Here is an 18,898-nt window from a genome sequence, read left to right as displayed (position 1 = left end):
ACAATATATTTTAAGTCACAAAAAATGTTGTTTTCTTTTAAAAGAGAAATTTTAACGCATGATTGTAAAGGTTTTAATTAACTGTACAATAAACTATACATAAAAATAAAAAATACTTAATAGAGTGCATAGTCTGGGGTATATGTAAACCTGGGGTATAGATATATTAATGATATAGTAGGACCTTGAGTAATACTAGCATTCGTCAAGCACAATCCAGACAGCCGAGGATAGAGCTAGCCGGCTCCACCTCTCTATTTGTGTAGCGAATTCTTTCATCGAAGGCCCCTAGCTGTCTCTGAGAACCATCTCTTGGCCTCTTGTTGACAAGGATAGCAGAATTTCAGACTAAATCTTTTCTCCAAGTCAGGGGCTATTCCAGAACTAGTTAGTGTTATCAGTGAGTGGAAGCTCTAGTCAATTTGGATGCCCAAATAGCCCTCAACATGCAAAATCTACAGATTAGGTCACTCAGGATTTCCACAAGGTTCTTAATAAACAAAAGGATGTTGTCTGCGAATAACTACAACAGGAATCCCCGCGTGGCAAATGCAATGCTCTTCTCTATACGTTTTTCTCGAAGCAGTAAGCCATTGGCTCTATGGCAATAGCAGAACAAATAGTGGTGACGGGGTACCAATATCGCGTTGCCTTGCCAATCCCATTAATGCACATTCCAGGGGCCAGGCTAGGAGTAGTACATAGTAGTTTAACAACCTGCAAAAAAGTAGCTACCCAGGTGAATTATTGGCAGTACAACAAAAATCGGCCACTCAAGTGAATCGAATGCCTGCTAGGCATCTAAGAAACGCAAGACCGCTTGGATCTGTGGGCGGGTCTGATCTCAGTGCATGTACTGTGCACAACTAGCTGGAGGTGGCTCTTTCAGGTAGAAAACATGTTGGGTCAGGTAGGATAAACTTTTCCATTAACAGGTAAAGACAGGTAGAAAGCATGTACGCAACTATTCTACTATCGATATTTAACAAAGAAAGTGGCCTGTCAGGGCTCACCATCCACTTCAGTTATTTCCAATCATATCCCTGGAATTGACCATTTTAAGACATTACTTTTAAGTCCTTTACCAGCACAGAAGACAACAAAGGCTCCAAAGTGAATGTAGTGCCTGTGCCATACATAAGGCCTGGCCCGCATACAGAAGAGCGACTGACACCAAACCATGGAAAATCCTTTCAAGCCTCGAGGGCCCAGAGTATGGAAGTTCTCCATGGAGGCAATGGGTCTTTATGACAACTTTTAGCACCCTAGGGCACTTCCAAATTATGGATGGGGCGGCCAGTGCTTGCAAAATCCATTGTGCGACACCCATGCAAATGAGGGAATACTTATACATACATGCCAGCATACCTGATTCAGGCGGGAGACTGCCAATTTCTGAAGCCAAAAATGGCTGTACTTTAGCGGTCATCTGCCTGAAACTGGCCTCTGCTTCAACAGAAGTCAATAGGGAGAATACATTCTCATGATTTTTTTTACAAAATCTTCCACTTTCCTGCTCTAAAATGTTGAGTGTGTCCGTGCACTTGGGTATGTGCCATCTTACTCACCAAGGTGCGGGCTGTCAGACTAACTGCACGAATCGCAGGATGAGCTGGAAAGCTGTACTACGCCTTTTAGTGCCTTTAGCAGGGGACTCTGAAATCCACAACAACCCTCAGCCCGCTCACAGGGTTGTAGTCACAACCTGCACCTGCCTGTTGGGGATATTTCTGCCCTGCCTCAAAAGCAGGCCCTCTTCAGGCAGTGAAAGACGGAGCGTCAGAGCAGAGGACAGGCCTTGATGGGAGACGCTGTGGTATCGCGAGGCTGGGCCGCGGGAGCGCCGGCAGGTGGCGGGAGAAGAGGGGTGGACGCGTGTTGTGCTGGTTAACTCTCCGTAGGTGTGATGCTCCTCTTTTATCAACTTGCCTGCGACCTCCAACGTGACTTGGGGGCCGAGGAAGGTGCAGGTCAGCGTCACCCAGTGCTTAATTTGAGCAGGTGGTTTCCGGTGCCTAGTACCAGCACTTAATCATCAACACTGGCGCTTTTCATGAGCACTAGTTAAAGACACATTCATTTATATGGAGACACAGGAAGATTAAGTGATTTATTTGCCCAGAATCACAGGATGCTGAGCTGATGCCGAGACTCGAAGTCGAAAGCTCTGGCCCTTACGCCACCTCTCACCACTTTCATGGTTAGTAGTTGGTTCTGTTTTAGGCGGCACTAACAGGAGAAATGGGCAGGTACAAGTTCCCTCCTGACGAGGGCCCCGCACTTTTTTTTTTATAAATTAACCACTGGCGTCACCTCACAGATCATGGCCCTGTGCTATATCATAGACATGAGGACGTTGCCTGTTCCACTGTAATTCAAACTCCAGGGGTGGCAATCTTGTAGTGAGAGTTCAAAATCTTGAACAAAACATCAATGGTGCAGGTTAGATCTACAGTTTCGACCATGACACCGTTTGGTTCGATCAGACATCTCCCGAGGCGTTAATACGCCAGATACGACCGAAGGATGGCGTTGCGTGAGGCTCCACCACAGTTCACCGCTCTGTTGATGGTCATTTTGTTTCCACAATAATGCAACATACATAGAGGCCTTTGATTTATTTTATTTACTTACTTAACACTAAACTGTGGAGGAAGACACTTTGAATTAGTGAAACCTAACGGCCACTCTATTGATAGGAGAAACGAATGACCGATGTGTGGGCACACACGGCATAGCCTGACCTCGCGGGTTCAAAACAGGCCCAGGCTAAATGTACAATAGCAGCTCACAGTAAAAACAACAGCCTCGACCAGACCAGAGTGGGCTTCAGACCTCAGCAGGCGAGCACTCAAACTGGCTCTGGCATGCGAGAAGTCTGGAACCCTAATCGGGTCTACTCAAGGTGGGAGCTTAAATAAAGGGAATTCTGGGGGAGATGGAGACACACCAGCTTTGGGGTAAAGAGTGTGCATCAGTCCCTCTAGTAAAGCAGGTGAACCAAGACTACAAGTACCAGAATGCAGTAGGTTGTCAAATGAAAGCCCAGAACTGGAATATGGTGCTGCATCAACATGGAGCAGTGCAGCAACCCACCTCCTTGCATCTTGCCAGCACCAAAGAAATGGGCCACAGTCTTCCACAAGTCTCCTGAACATCACTTACGCCCCTCAGTGGATACCACTGCAGAGAGGTAGATAGGCACCCAGCACCCGCAGAGGGTATGGGGTATGACACTCTACTAGTGGGCCCTTACCAGGAATCTAAATCAAACCCAGAGCTACTCCCTCTTGGTCTCACCACCCAGCCATTACTGGCCCAGGCGTAGGTTACCCAAAGTCTCCATGTCAGGACCACAAGAGCCTGTCCTGGGCTTAGACTTCAAAAATCACTCTTTTCAGGTGTGTTAGACAAATTGGGTCCATTGGAATAAAGCAAGACTACAGCTCAGAGAATCTACTGGGTTGCTAAACAAATTTGTGCTCAGACACAAAACTAGCTTGTGGCCGGACTACCTGAGAAGGCGGCAGAGGATAAGATAAGATAATAGGATAGGATAGACTGATTCACCCATGGCAAATCAAGCAGCACTTGATGGACTGGCCTTACAGGCCTGTGTATGGACTGATTTTTGGCTATAAATAGGCCCGTTTTATGGTCTGTTCGGAGGGTTTTTACTGTGGATTTCCCGGATATGTAAACAAACATTGCCTTAACCCCTTGCTTGCTCGTGACGGAACCACTCCGTCACGAGCCACGAACGCGCTGTGCTGGTGACGGAGTGGTTCCGTCACGGCGCGGCCGCCCCACCCACGCTGCAGGAATTCCGCGCCTGCGCGGGCGTTCTATTGAGCGGGCGGGGCCCTGACAGAACCACTCCGTCACAAGCACAGCGGGCTCGTGACGGAGTGGTTCAGTCACAAGCATGGCGACGCCGTGCTGACCCCGCTTCCCCCCAGCGCCGAGGTGGAATTACCGCCGCGGCCAAGGGGTTAAGCTAAAACCCATGCAGTCTTTCATACCTTGCAAAACACTTATACAGCCTGTCTTTACTGTTCAAAACTGCCCTGGTTTGCAAACAAGGGTCTCTTTTTAGCTATCTAATTCACTAATGGAGGCCACTTTATGTTGGTTCCTGGGCCTATTTTCTGTCCCATTCCTACCCTGGCTTTACCCTGAGCCTTCAAGGTGCTGGAATGAGAGCAGGTCGAGCGACTGACACTTGAAAGTGAGCACAAAACGATAGGTTGGAGGAGACGGCAAGTGGACACGTCATGAGACCCACTGTGCGACCAGATGCCTGTAGCTATTTCGGCAATGGTGGAGAAACTGGTGTAAAACATTGTTAGATAACATGAAACAACGGTGGGAAAACGTGTAGAACAGGTTCGACTTCTTTCGATTACCTCTGCAGATTTCACAACTGCTGGAGAAAATGCAATGCACGGCTGCGTGAGAACGGGAGAAAGCGTGTATATAGAGCTCAATTCCTCTAGCAGTTGAAATAAAAAAAAATAATTATATATATATATATATATATATATATATATATATTGCACATGGGATTCTGTAATCCCGGTATAAGCGTCAATCTCAAATTTCTTTATAATCGGAGCCTTGCGACACACCCAGTCGCCAATTATAAAGAAAAGACGTCAGAACTCGACGATTATAAGCTATTGCAGTTGAGTTCTGACATCTCAATGCCTGCTGCCAAAAACCGAGGTGAAAAGCAGGTCAGGTTACGGAGCAGCTCTTCAAACCAACAAACAATTGCTTTTCTTTCTTAAGCTCAATTTTTGTAGCTTACAAAGACAAGCAGAGAAATCATGTTTATTTTTGCACTCCTTAGATAGTTAGTGAAAAGCTGAAATGTTAATGCATATTTCTACATTTTCAAGCTACTGCAGATTTTTGATTTTAATTGACTTGTATTAAACTTTTTCTGATATCTGTTTGTAACAAAAATCTAACCGTTTTTTAATGTGTTTAATTTTGCACTACAGGTTCTATTTTTATTCTTCATGTTTGCTAACATGCTCGCTGTCTAATATGAAAGAGCTACGCATCAAGGTTTCAAGTTGTTTGTGGGAAAGGAAATGATGTAGCCATGTATTATATGGGATAAAGTACCCCCTGGCATACATGATAAGGATATTGCAATTCACATCAGAATTCCATAACCTTATAAAAGAACTCAGCCCTGTTCCTCTATATGGCTATGGAACTCCTCAGTGATTTGCAATATCCTTATAATGTACAGCAGAGGGTCATTTATCCCATATATATTCAAGACTCTCTCAAAGGTCCAGGGAGGCTCCAGCTTTTCAAGCTCACTCCATAATAAGTTTTGTCTAGCCTTATCAAATGCCAAAAAATTAACTCTTTTGAGCTAGATGTCAAACACAATATGCCTCATGTCTTCCCATCGGAGAGGCCTATCTATATTTGAAGAAGTTCCCCCCCGATACCCACAAAGTATTAGTCCCCACCATTCTTTCATCCGAGTACTCTGCCCAGACCTCTTTAAAAGAAGGCTAGTAGTTCAAGTATCCATGAAGCTCACCGTGTGAACAACCAGTAGCAGACATCATAGTCAGGTGTGTGGTCACAACGTTTCTGCTCAAAGCCCTTGTGATGGTGAGAGCGTGAGGATAAAAGCGGTGGAGGATGAAAGACGTAGGTTTGGTCAATGGGGTAAGAAAGTCATATGTAATGCAACATCTGGACTGTGTTGTAGTTGAAGGGCCGACGTTTCGTGCAAGAGTCTGGAGCCATTCTGGAAGGCGTTAACTTCTTTATTTCATGTTGGCCCTCATGTTACTGTTAAAACAACAAGGTGATGGAAGTAATGCTTGAATTAATAGTATCCATTGCAACCCCTTGTTTTTGGCTCATTGCGCCATTCTAGACAGACTCCCACCCTGTGCAAATCAGTCCTAGTCCTGCTCTAATAGAAACAAACCATCGCACAGCAGCCAGCTTTCTCCAGCGCCTTGAGACCCTCACAGGTGATCCGCCGCGATTCACAAATGTTCATTGATTCAATGAACAGTCCAGCCTGCACTGCCGAGCCAGGTCCCCTCCAGATGGGAACACAAGCAAATGCAGACCAGTTTTGACCTACGTTGGTCTCATCAGTGAGGTTCAGCTTGAGTCCTAAGGCATAGTGAGCAGGGGATCCATGTCTGGACATAACCATCACACTCAGGTCATCTACTGCAATAACAACAAGGTGATGGAAATGATGCTTGACTTTATCTCACCATTGGCGATCGCTTGGGCCACTTTCCAAACCATCGTTTTTTGCCCACTGTGCCTTTCTAGACAGACGCCTGCCTCATGCAAAGCCGTCTTAGTCCTGAAACGAGTCCTTGGGTGCTTGTATTCCAGTTCAGAGAGGCCCTGGCTGGGCAGTTCCAATGGACTGTTTCTATTGAGCAGGACCACGGCTGATTTGCGCTTGGTTGAGTCTAATCTGTGGTGGCATGGTGGGCAAAAGAACAACGGACTGGGATGCAGACCAGTGAGTGAGATTATTCAAGCCGTCCATCCAACACTTTAGTATTCTTCCCTGTGATGCCCCAGGTATGATTGATGTGGGGTCCGTGCTCACTAAGCCACTGGACCCAAGCTACACCCGCCTGATGAGGCTCAACTAGGTCCGCAGGCCACAACTGGTCTTGGGTTGCTGGTCTTCTGATTCGAAGAGGGCCCGACTTGGCAGTTCATGCGTGACCATTTCTTTGGTGCAGGGCCAATGCTGATTTGCTTATGGCTGGGTCTAATCTGTGGTGGCATGGTGGACAAAAGAACAATGGATTGGGATGCGGCCCGAGTAATTTCCAGTGTGTGAGTTTAATTCAAGCAGCCCAGCATCACTTTTTCATACTCTTCATTGTGACGGCTCATAGGTTACAGCAACATCGGTAAGTCCCGTTAGGGCTCCATCCACCCACCAACTGTTCCTATTTGGTAGCTCCGCACCACACGCCGACATTCAATTACAACACTCCTGCTCAATATTCCAGACAACAGCTCAGAAGTACAGAGAAGGCGACACGCAAGATACTACAGCCTACTATCCCCTAGAGGGGAACACGGGCGCTAAAGGTAAACGGTCATTTATAAATGCTTAAGTGTATTAATAGTTACATAGCACATGGTTCTAGGCTTCAGGTGCGGCATGTTAACCACTCAATCAATCAAGGCATTTATAAAGCGCACTACTCACCCGGAGGGTCTCAAGGCGCTTGGGGGTGGGGGGTGCCGCTACTGCTCGAACAGCCAGGTCTTGAGCTTCTTCCTGAAGGAGAGGTGGTCTTGGGTCAGGCGAAGGTCGGTCGGGAGGGTGTTCCAGGTCTTGGCGGCCAGGTAGGAGAAGGACCTTCCTCCTGTTGTCGCTCTTCGGATGCGGGGGACGGCGGCGAGGGCGTGGTTGGTCGATCGGAGGTGGCGTTTGGGAGCGTAGAAGTTGAGGCGGTTGTTGAGGTAGCTCGGGCCTTGGTCGTGTAGGGCTTTGTGTGCGTGGGTGAGGAGACGGAAGGTGATTCTCTTGTTGACGGGGAGCCAGTGCAGGTCTCTCAGATGTCCGGAGATGTGGCTGCGTCGGGGGATGTCGAGGATGAGTCTGGCTGAGGTGTTCTGGATCCTCTGGAGTCTCTTCTGGAGCTTGGCGGTGGTTCCAGCGTAGAGGGCGTTGCCGTAGTCCAACCACTGACTCACGTATGAGTATGACTGACACAACGTTACAAAAGTTGACAATTTTTGCTGTTTATTTCTTTTATTCCATCAATATCCGTTTTACCGCGGCTGCAATTCTGCCGCGGTGCGGCGGTTTTATTGAGTGGGCGGGGTCGCGTCGGCCAACAGACAGGCGCAGCACTACGGAGGTAGTTCTGGTGACGGCCGTTGGCTGACGGGCGCATCGAAAGGGCTCGAACTACAGTTCCCAGAGCTCTCAAAGGGGAGGTACAAACTGTAATTTAATATGAAGCAACCCAAGTAAGCAGAGCCCCCCCCTTGCCTGCCTGCTTCTGAGTGACTTAAGGACTGTCCAGCCTCCCGCTTCACAGGTATCTCCTTCGCCTGCCCTCATCCAAGTGGCACTGCCTACTGATGCCAACACAATGCTCAATGACCTCACAAACGGCCTTGAAAGGCACTGCTCTTATGCTCTCCAAGTGTGAAACTATCTGTCATCCATGATTAGGACAGGCTGGCACTGGCAGCGTCCTTGAATAAAGGCAACCTTGCACTAATGACATCACACGCAGTGAAAGACCACGCACAAACCGCAAGACAGAAAATTCTTAGAAATGTATGTTTAATTCTCATGAAGCTTGTTACAACGGTCATGTGCCAGCTCTCCGCAGATGGTATGAAGGAGAGATGGCACAAGCACTTCTTAAAAACATAGAGGGGGAGAGGATGTAGCTTTGCGGTTAGAGCTGTCGACCTCAAAGCTGGGGAACCGGGTTCAAGTCTCGGCAACGACGCTCAACATCCTGTGATTCTGGGCAAATCATGTAATCTCCCCGTGCCTAACAAAAATGAAAGTGTCCTTCTGTAACGAAACTGGTGCTCATGTAAAGCGCTCTGATACCCAATGTCTCGGGTCTAGTTCGCGCTATATAAAACTAAAAAAAAACATAACCACGGTTAATATGTTTGTGCTACTTTATCAATTTGTATCTATACTTTTGCTGACCGCTCCAGGAGTCATATTTGTTTTCCTTATGCGTCTGCTCTCTGTACACGTGTAAACCATGATTCTGGTGAGCTGCAGTGGACTCTAGGCCAGACCTAAAAAGAACAAGCATTGAAAATGCAATAGGTCTCGCAATAGAAGAGTTTGACCTTTTTCGTTTTGCAAATGGATGAGTGGCGTTGCGTGGATGAGTGGCGTTGCGTGGATGAGTGGCGTTGCGTGGATGAGTGGCGTTGCGTGGATGAGTGGCGTTGCGTGGATGAGTGGCGTTGCGTGGATGAGTGGTGTTGCGTGGATGAGTGGCGTGTGTGAGTGGCGTTGCGTGTGTGAGTGGCGTTGCGTGTGTGAGTGGCGTTGCATGTGTGAGTGGCGTTGCGTGTGTGAGTGGCGTTGCGTGTGTGAGTGGCGTTGCGTCGATGAGTGGCGTTGCGTCGATGAGTGGCGTTGCGTGTGTGAGTGGCGTTGCGTGTGTGAGTGGCGTTGCGTGTGTGAGTGGCGTTGCGTGTGTGAGTGGCGTTGCGTGTGTGAGTGGGGTTGCGTGGATGAGTTGCGTGTGTGAGTGGCGTTGCGTGTGTGAGTGGCGTTGCGTGTGTGAGTGGCATTGGGTGTGTGACTGTGCTGCCTGTGGCGAGTGCAAACTACAATCAATTGGCACAGATTAAAAAAATATTTTTAAAACATGAGTTTATTATGCCAGTTTCAAAACAACTAGTAGTTTCACTTAACCTGCATTAACAGTAGCACTTGGAATATAGGTATTTAAACTCTTTGATGTCGCACATACGGCATTGAGTTGGGAGATCAACAGCTGAGCTGTACATTTTCAGTTTTGCGTGTAATTGTGTTATATCTAGGGAGACGGACGGACGTGAAAGTGATCGGGGGAGGAGGGGGGTGGGGAGCACGTGAGTGGTGTATGTATGTGCCTAAGCGAGGTGCTTGGGAGAGCGAGGCTGTCCAGGAGGGAGGGGGAAAAGGGAGGGGTTATGGCAAGCAGGGGGCCTGATTATGGCCACAGCTTGAAGTCTTTGAAGTCTCCGCATGCTGGCAAATGGTGATGAGGCAGAGAGTCTTTGATTCAGAGTTGTACTTCTGGATTGCTTTACTTAGGGAGGAGCCAGACAAGCATGAGGGCCTTTGAAAGTCGGTAGTATAGACGGTATGTGAATGGCGACTTTGGGTGATGTTATCATACATGGTTCATGGCCCTGCACTGCAGAGCCGGCATAGCGGAAACGCTTTATTATTTACTGTCAACGAGAACTGAAGGCGAGGGTGCTAGGCAAAATGCAAATATGGCGGGCGAGACAGTGCAGTGGCCCGAAGATGGGGGGTTGGGTAGTGTGGGGTAAACAAGAGCCACCCAGCAGCACGTGAGCGGGAGGCACCACTTGTAGGGGGTGGATGTGAAGAGGACTCGTCCCTGTGCACGCGAAAGTGAAAGCAGCAGCCGCATCAAAAGTGTGCAAATTTAAAATACAAACTGCAACGAAGTAGAGCATCAAAAAGAACCCGCTGTAGACTTACTGCAATTTGAGAGATGCTGTCGCGTGAAGGGACAAACTGAGTGTGTTACTGCAGTAGAAAGTGAAGAAAGGCAAACCAAGATGTAAAAAAAGTTAAAACAAGAATAAGACCAAAAGAGACAAGACGGAGGGAAGGCAGAGAAGGGGAGGGGGGGAGGAGAAATGCGACACGGCGGGCAGGGGAGGGGGCGGAGCGGGGAGAGGGTGTGAAAGCAGCAGGGGCCTGGAGTGCGGCTGAGGGAACTGAAGAAATGCGACACGGCAGGCAGGGGAGGGGGCGGAGCGGGGGTGTGGGAGGAGTGCGCCTGAGGGAAAATACATGCAAGGCAGGCGGCTGGGGGCATGTGCACGCGCTTTTAAGCTCAATGCGCAAGCGCATTGAGCTTGAATTTCACGGGCACTGCAAGGAATCGCCACGATTCCTTGCAAGTTGGTTAAAGACTGTTTAAGCCCCCATAGTCTCGCAAGCTCGATGCGCATGCGCATCGACAGGCGAGACCTAAAAAGTAGACATGCATTCGACATCCCAAGGTTGGTGCTAGTCGATTGTAGAGTTCTTGATTAGTTATTCCCAAGGCGGGCAAAATGGCCTGTAGGAGAAAAAGCCACCACACCTCATCACTGCCACCAAGTCCAGGACGTCACCTTGGACCAGCACTGGTGCTCTGACCAACATTAATCTGCATCCTATGGCTCATGGGCCCACATTGCTGATGGTAGAAGGACCACATCAAGCCGGCATTTGTAATCCGATGTGATGAGAGCTAAAAAGCTAGAGGGAAGGGGACTTGTGCACCCTGGAGCAAGTCACCCGCTTTGAAATCTGGAGTCCCGCACACAGAAGATTTGAGGAGGAGGAGGTATACGACTCAGTATAGCACTTTCTAGCCTTGCCAAGGCCCCTGAAGTGAATTTTGTGTGACCAAGCAAGAGGCTAGCCCATTGGCTGGGCATGGTTTGGAATGTTTTGATCTAGGAAATCCCTGAAGACCTGGTTGTTCTGCATCCAAGCACTCTCTGTGGTTCTTTTTTCTTCTGGGCTTTTTTTGACAGTTGGTTCTCCTCTGAATCTAGTGCTGGGACGTCCCTTTGCTGGGGCAGCCATGCGCTTTATAAATTCTATAACTTAACATAACATGCAAGTTTATAGTGTGGGCTGTGTGGGAAGCATTGGGTATCATATATGAAGTTCCTGGGACTGCTCCAATTGTAGCACAGTGAACTTGTGGCTACACTTAGGCGTACAGTAATGAAGAAATCTGCAAGACAGGAAGAGTCGCCCTTACACGTATGACCATCTTGTCTAACATGTGGTCTTTAAAACTCTCCGTACGCCTAGGTGGTTGTAGAGCATCCATATACTCTCCGGAAGCAAGTTCTAGAGCTTGGCCCTCAGTGTGAAGGTATTATTGTTAACGATGACTTAAGTAGAGCAGGCCAGGTGGATGTATGGCGTTATGGCCGAAACACATCATTTTAACCCTTTGGATGCGTCGGACGGCTCCCGGCCGTCCGACGCTACGGGTGGCGTGTGCGTCAGACGGCCGGGAGCCGTCTGAATTTCGCACGCATCCAAGGGGTTAACGTACAATCTCTTCTGGTTACGAAGCGGATGAGACAGTCAGATGTTGTCTTGTCGCAGGAATAGTTGAGGAGGAATGACCTGCAAAGATGAAATTTTGGTTCAAGTTTAACGCAACAGTCCATCTAAATGCACAAGCAACTTGTTGCTGCACATCTGTCTCCTGGCTTGTATAACCTCTAGGCTGTCACTGCAATTGACAATCTATGCCCTATTTACAAGTCATGATTTGATAAAGGAACTCCTGGTGATCTGATGGAAATCAAGGGTCACTTGACTGTGATGTCAACGTGCGCGTTGTGTTTTTGTTTCGTGTTAACAGGATACACCTTGCACGTAGCAAGTACAAAAGATCATTACACTGTTCTGCTTTGGGGGAAAAAAATCACGAGTGCCACGCTCAGCTGTTTACCCAACAGGCATGACGTTTGCATAACAGCACACAGTTCGCAACTCTATTATTAAACTGATCATGGGACCTCAGTGTAGCAACAGTCCGCTGCCTATTTTTTCAGAACATAAGATTCTAGTTCTATGTATTTTAAAATAAAATTGTTTCCGTGGGGCCACGTTATTATCCTTGTTTCTTCTATATACTATACAAGTAGCCCGTCCCAACGTTGTCCCGGTATGAATTGCTGCTGCCCAGTAGTATATTGTTTTGTAGGATTTCGTTTTGATAGCATTTCTTATCTGGGACAGGCCTGTGAAACGCTCTGATTCACAGTGCACTGCTGACGCACTTAATACGCGTTCAGTAGTGTGTGAACTCAAGTTTCCCCTACTTTATTTTTCCTTGCAATATTATATAGCGCGAACTCGACAACATGGCATGAGCACAATTTGCATTACAGAAGAACACATTCATTTGTGGTAGGCATGGGGAGACAAAGCGATTTGCCTGGAATCACAGGATGTTGAGCTGATGCAGATTCGAACGTAGCTCCCCGGCTCTAAAGTTCGCAATTCTAGAACTTGTGGCGGGAGGTGTGTCTAAAAGTGTATGTCAGTGCTGGCCATCAATGAGAGAGACCTGTGCATTTTTCAAATGGCTGGTGAAAAAATATGAGTATGTTGCTGGAGATGTGGGCCGCCGTGCCACCAATGTACTTACGGGGGAGGGTAAACACCCATTATTCCGCAACTTTCTTTCCGCATACCATCACTCCGCATACTTTCATTACGAAAGTACCATGACTCCGCAATGCCATTATAACGCATGGCATTACATTTTGTATGCTTTTACTACGCATACATTTACAATGAAATTTGTTGTAAATGCATGAATGGTAAAAGCATGTTTTTTTTAATGTTTGGATAAGGTAAGTATGGGTATAGAGGTATATGTTTTGGGGCACTGAGGTATATGTTTTGGAGTGTTTGGGTATTTTAAGGATTCAGATATAGTTTTGGGTTATGGGGTACAGGGGTAGTTTTAGCGTTTAGGGATAGGTATGGGTTTTGGGATACAGGGGTATTTTTAGGGTTCACGGGGTAGGTTGGAGTTTTGGAGTACAGGGGTATTTTAAGGGTTTAGGGATAGGTTTGGGGTACAGGGTTTATTTATAGGGTTAAGATGGGTTAGTGTTTAAGGGTGTTGGGGTATTTTAAGGAGTAAGGGTGGGTTATGATTATGGGGTGCAGGGGTATTTAAAGGGAGCAGGGTGAGATTAGCACACAATATGAGACATGCCATGAAGGGCGAAACGTACCACACGCCCCCAGCGTTTGTCACGCCCCCAGCACACGCCCACAGTACAACGCAGACACGCCCACAAGGGACTACTTTGCTGGCACGGTTCTTTTACCTTTTAGATGTATATAGTGGGCGTCTGCATAGCCTATGTCCTTCTGCTGCAACTGCCCTTTCCAACGCTGTATTGGGTGTTGTGATTGGTGCTGTGGTTCCTGAGATTACCCGCCTCAAAGGTTTGGGCTCTCTCTTTATTATATTAGTATGGATGATATATGCCCCTACACTTCTTCTGACTCTGCACATTTTCAGAAGTGTAAAGAAAAGTGTTTTTTTTTGGGAACAACAGGTAATATGCTAGCTAGCATCATGTGGCTGAAAAGTGCGAGAGTGAATAATCCAAGCCCACTTTAAGAAATTTGCAACTGCAACCGCTATACAAGGAGAGCAATCTGACTCTAGTATTCTTAAGGCTTCTATATGCCTCCGAGTGCCCAGATTTGTGCAAATGCAAAATTTTCAGCCACATGATGCTAGCTAGCATATTACCTGTTGTTCCCAAAAAAATGTTTTTAAATCATTCAGTAATTTTTAATTGGTAATGTACTTTTAAGACAAAATTGTATTATAAAACGACAGCACCAACGAATTTAATAACTTTTTAACATGTGTATGGTTATGTATTATTTATAGTGTATTGTATAGTGATGTATTCCATGTTGCTTTTATGACAATCTGTCGAATAAAGCTTTTTGATACCGTAAAGAAGAAGCAGGTGCACTTAATTCAATAACACGTCTATGCCAACCACAGACATCATGTGGCAATTTAAGGGAGGTTTGGTCCTGATAAATCGTTCGCTAGAATGTGGCTACAAAAATCCTAAGACTCGTGATTTTGGGGGGCACAACAGGTAGCTCCTGGCAGCAATGAGTAGAAACAGAGCTTAATTTGTTAAACAAAGAGTGCAGTGCCCAAAGCTTTGCTCAGAAGCCCGCGGCCGGTTCCATCAAAGGTTGTCGAACCCAGTACCAAGGCTCCACCTCATGCCTCTGTGATCCACCATCAGGCACACCCTGCCCCTTTTGTCTCCTTCTTGCTTGCTCCTATTAGGGCCGGGTTTCGGTCTTTCTCTTCCTCCATTTTTCGGCTTTGTTTGTTTTCCCCTCTCTTGCTGGTGGTCAGTGTCTGATGAGGAAAAATAAGCACCGGTCCCCAAAAATGAGTGCTGGTGGGCCCCATCGGCAACCACTACCTCAAATTAAGCACTGACTAGAAAGCAAAGAAGGGCACGCCTGCCATCAACACAATACATTATTATGGTGAATTAGTGAAGAAGTAAATTAGTAAGGAAGGTCTTAATGTATAACTAGTGTTCTATTTAATTTCAAGCCATATTACATACACCCTTGTAGTGTATGTAAGTAGGCGCACAGCTCCTATCCCAAGTCGCAGCACTTTAAAGAGTTCCAGGCTGAAGTGAAGTCTCTTATCAATGTTTATCAATAGTGCTCCTACTGGTTTTAGGTGTTCCAGCTGATAAGCGGACTGGGTCACAGGGCCATGATCTGTCCATGATGACATCATTTGAAAATCTGCTAATATATGTGGTGGTCAAGAGAACACATGAAGTCTGAAAATCAACAAGCATTGGCAAAGTCAATAGCTCAAGCCAACCCAGTGTGTTTTTAGCCATGTTGTACAAGAGAATGGCTGCTGTTCAGTGTGGCTAAAGGTTAGTGGTGTAGAGCAAAGTGGAGTGGCATAGAGTAGAGTGGAAGGGGAGTAGAGTGAAGAGTGGAAGGGGAGTAGAGTGAAGTGTCGAAGAGTGAAGTGGAGCAAAGCTGGAGTAGAGTGTCAGAGTGGAGTGTTGTACAGTGGAGTGCCGTAAAGTGGAGTGTAGTGTTTTAAAGTGGAATAAAGAAGAGTGGAGTGGGATAGAGTGCAGTGCAATAGAGTGGCGTAGAGTGGAGTAACGTGTCATGGAGTGAAGTGGCGTACAGTGGTGTGTCGCAGAGTAGAGTGAAGTGGAGTGGCCTACAGCAAAGTGGAATTACCTAGATTCTCGTAGAGTGGAGTGACGTAGAATGGAGTGATGTAGAGTGGAGCAGAGTAGCATAGACTGGAGGTGTGTACAGTGGAGTGTCGCAGACTAGAGTGGAGTGGCCTAGAGCACAGTTTAGTGGCCTAGAGTCTCGTAGAGTGGCATCGAGTACCATAGACTGGAGTGGTGTACTATGAAGTGGTGCAGAGTAGAGTGGCATAGAGTATAGTAGAGTTCCATTGAATGGAGTATGCATGGTGAGGAACACTGTCATTGCAGACAGGGCCGGACTGGTCGTAGCGGACACTGGGCGTTTCCCTGGTGTGCTGCCAGGGTGGGGGCAGGTTTTGGGCCCCTGAAGGTCCATTTTTGTTACCGGGGCTGGCAATTTTGGCCCACTGTAACAAAATCGGCCCTGTCAGCCAGCCCAGCCGCACCCCCATCATCCCACCCAGGGGGACCAGCCGAGTAGTTTTCCAGGGCCGGTTTCGGTTCCCAGTCCGGCCCTGATTGCAGACAACACATTTCAACTGATATTACTATTATTACACAGACCTACAGTTTTACTGAAAGAACTATGAACTATACCGCACATAATGTGTGGAAATCTGCATCACCTAGTGTATTGCTTTGTTTTGATTAAAAATCTGTTTCCACCCAACCTAAGAGTTACAAAATAATTTGCTTCATTTGTGCCTTCCTAATTCTTTTAAATTCTGAAAAAGCTGTACATTTAATTTACTGGCATCTATATTTTGTAGCATGCAGGAAAAACATAACATCCCACAGCTTTTCTTTTTGCCCCCTCCTCCCCCCACAACCACCCCCACCCCCACACCCCAGTACCAAGATGGTCATGTAAATCCTCTAATTTTGCAGTCTGAGAAGGTAAAAGGAAACACCAACCTCCCTCAGATGGCAGAGCCTGGCATTTGGTCTCTGTCTTTAAAAGCACAGCAAACGTGGCAAGATACAAACAAAATTTAAAGGCCTGTTTGTTGCTCATTCGCTTCTGAACTCCAACATTTGTATTTTGGGGAGCACTCTCACAGTTCCTGTGGCATGGGAGTGAAACTGAGAAAGAGGATTCCATAAGCTATGGTATTAGTAAAGACCACTGATGAAAATAAACAAGCTCAGAGACAGAACAGTGTTCTTCACAGGCATGCAAGACAGATATACTGGTAGTACCAGAGATAAGAAGAATGTTTACTGCTTCCTGAAGTAGCATACAAGGGAGACAACAAAAATGCATCTACTCGTGTGGAGTGCCACACAAAAAAAAAAAGAAAAAAAAAAGTTTGTTGAAAGCGAGTACTCGTGGAAGAATACAAGGAGCCAGTCATAAAGGTGGTAAACGGGCTATGCTCCACAGGAGGGACAAAGACATGCAGGACAACCTAAAACAAATAATGCCAGCAAACAAAGCAAGCTAATGTGAGTTACAACCCACAAAGCCAATTAAAAGAAATGGGCAGAATACATTCCTAGGGAAACTTTCAGCATTTATTTATAAGGTTTTATATAGCGTGGACTAGACCCGGTGAGGGTATCAGAGCGCTTTACAAAAGTTACATGTTTCTGATATGTCTTTGCAACCAGCCAGCAGCACTGCTTGGTAAGTTTCGACCTAAAAAGTGCAAACACCAGGAAGCAAGCCTTCTCAAGCTTTGCAGAAAGATCACAAAAACACAAGGCCAACACAGCCATCCATCCTCCCAAGGTAGGAAAACTCAGTGCCAATAAAATGATAACGCTAACTCTTATTCATAGTGCTTAGAAAAAATAAAACACTGTACACCGCTCTCTATATATAAAATGTTATTAATAGCTGTGTTTCTTCAGTCCTCCATTTCAGAAAGAAGCTGAACCCCTTCAAAGAACACTTCTCTAGCACGGTTAATAAACCAGGCCTCACTTGGCTCTGGATCTTGCCTGCTGCCCACAATCACGAGTCCTCCACCTCCTCCCTTGTACAGAGCTCCTGTGCTTTCTAACTAGGTTGCCTCATTCCATTTCATCAGAGATATGTCATCAGAGAGATTCTATTTCCGGTTCTGGCCTTGTAACAATGGAATGAAAGTCATAAATGTTTGCAGGGAATTAGTTCAAACTAAAAGTACCACACCCAGGGTGCATTAGGCTGTGCTGGCATATTATCAAATCCTTCTGTGCATTCCGAGCCTTTCATGCTGGTACTTATTAAACAAAAGAAAACAACAATGCTAAGTGCTGTTAGATAACATTCTTAGAAAAGTTGAAGGTATCACGCCTTGTACGTGCTCACTGTTTAGAATCATCTGATCTGATATATTTAAGCAGTGCCAGGTTCTCCCATATCTAACAAGTGGCCTGTACCATGTCTGACATCTTCAGTCTGCCCAGATATTTCAGCCTGGGCAGCTTGCTTACTCTAAACTCAGAACTACAAGTACCACAATGCCACGCTCTATTGCCTAAAAAAAGTAAGGCTGGATGAAAGTGACAAACATGACACCACCCCACTGGACAACTAGGTTCTTGAAAATAACAGTCCAATTTTGACACCATTTAATATTCAACATTTGTCTCAAAATTGTTTTTTGTCTCGCCTGTAGCTTTTTAAACTCTAATGACTGTTTGCCTTAAGCATTTCCGCTAAAGATTAATACTGTCATGAAAGATTAATACTGTCATGAGTTAATTCAAACTTTCTACAAACGCTTCTGCACAGCGCTCATGAGAAGGGCTTTCCCTCCCTTCACCCAGACAAGGCCTAGTCATTTCCCTGATCCCCGGCCTTTCCTGGCCGGCTGGCCCCGCTGTGCCTCACCTGAAGAGCGGGTTATGAAGGAGACTCCTGATGTCGGCGGTGAAGGAGGCGGCTCCCCCACGGAGGAGAGCAGATCCGGGCGGGGGCGCAGGGACCAGGGCCATGCCGGGGACTAGAGCATCGGGAAACCCCCTCGGATTCCGCTTTCGGGGCTGTGGAGAAGTGTGGTTTATAGTTTAACTCCCTGAACTTTCTTTGGCAGTCAGAGTGCAGCAGTGAGAAGAGAAGCAGGGGGCAGGCCCAGCCGGTCACCATGGAAACCTGATGCACTGCAGCCGGGCCTTGGCTTCTTGGCTGGGACCCTCTCCCTGGCTGCCTGACAATGCAAGGCTCTGCTTCTGGGCTGGGAGCCTCTCCCTGGCTGCCTTCAGGTGGCCTTGTCCTGGCCCTGATCTTTTTTGCTGTGTTTTAAGCTGGAACCCCTTCCCTGGCTGCCTACAGTGGAGAAGTGTGGCTCAATGGTTAGAGCGTCAGACCCTGATGCAGAGGTCTGGTCTGGGACTAGGGTTCAATTCCCGTCTCGGCGGTTCT

General features: G+C 46.9%; 1 protein-coding gene across 4 annotated transcripts in view; it reads right to left on the bottom strand.

The window, feature by feature from the left end:
- BTBD19 (BTB domain containing 19) overlaps nucleotides 1-18,568 on the bottom strand; it is a 1,311,048-nt gene extending 1,292,480 nt beyond the window's left edge. For all 4 annotated transcript variants that reach the window (XM_078671753.1, XM_078671755.1, XM_078671754.1 and 1 more), the window contains exon 1: nucleotides 18,368-18,568. In XM_078671753.1, coding sequence (XP_078527879.1) covers nucleotides 18,368-18,471 — 104 coding nt within the window. In that variant the 5' untranslated portion in view covers nucleotides 18,472-18,568. The remainder of the gene's footprint in view (nucleotides 1-18,367) is intronic.
- Nucleotides 18,569-18,898: the final 330 nt, after the last annotated feature.

The sequence above is a fragment of the Lissotriton helveticus genome, chromosome 1_2 (assembly GCF_964261635.1).
Source record: "Lissotriton helveticus chromosome 1_2, aLisHel1.1, whole genome shotgun sequence".
Lineage (NCBI taxonomy): Eukaryota > Metazoa > Chordata > Amphibia > Caudata > Salamandridae > Lissotriton > Lissotriton helveticus.
Note: the sequence above shows the minus strand (reverse complement) of the source record. Positions and strands in the feature narration are given on the sequence as shown.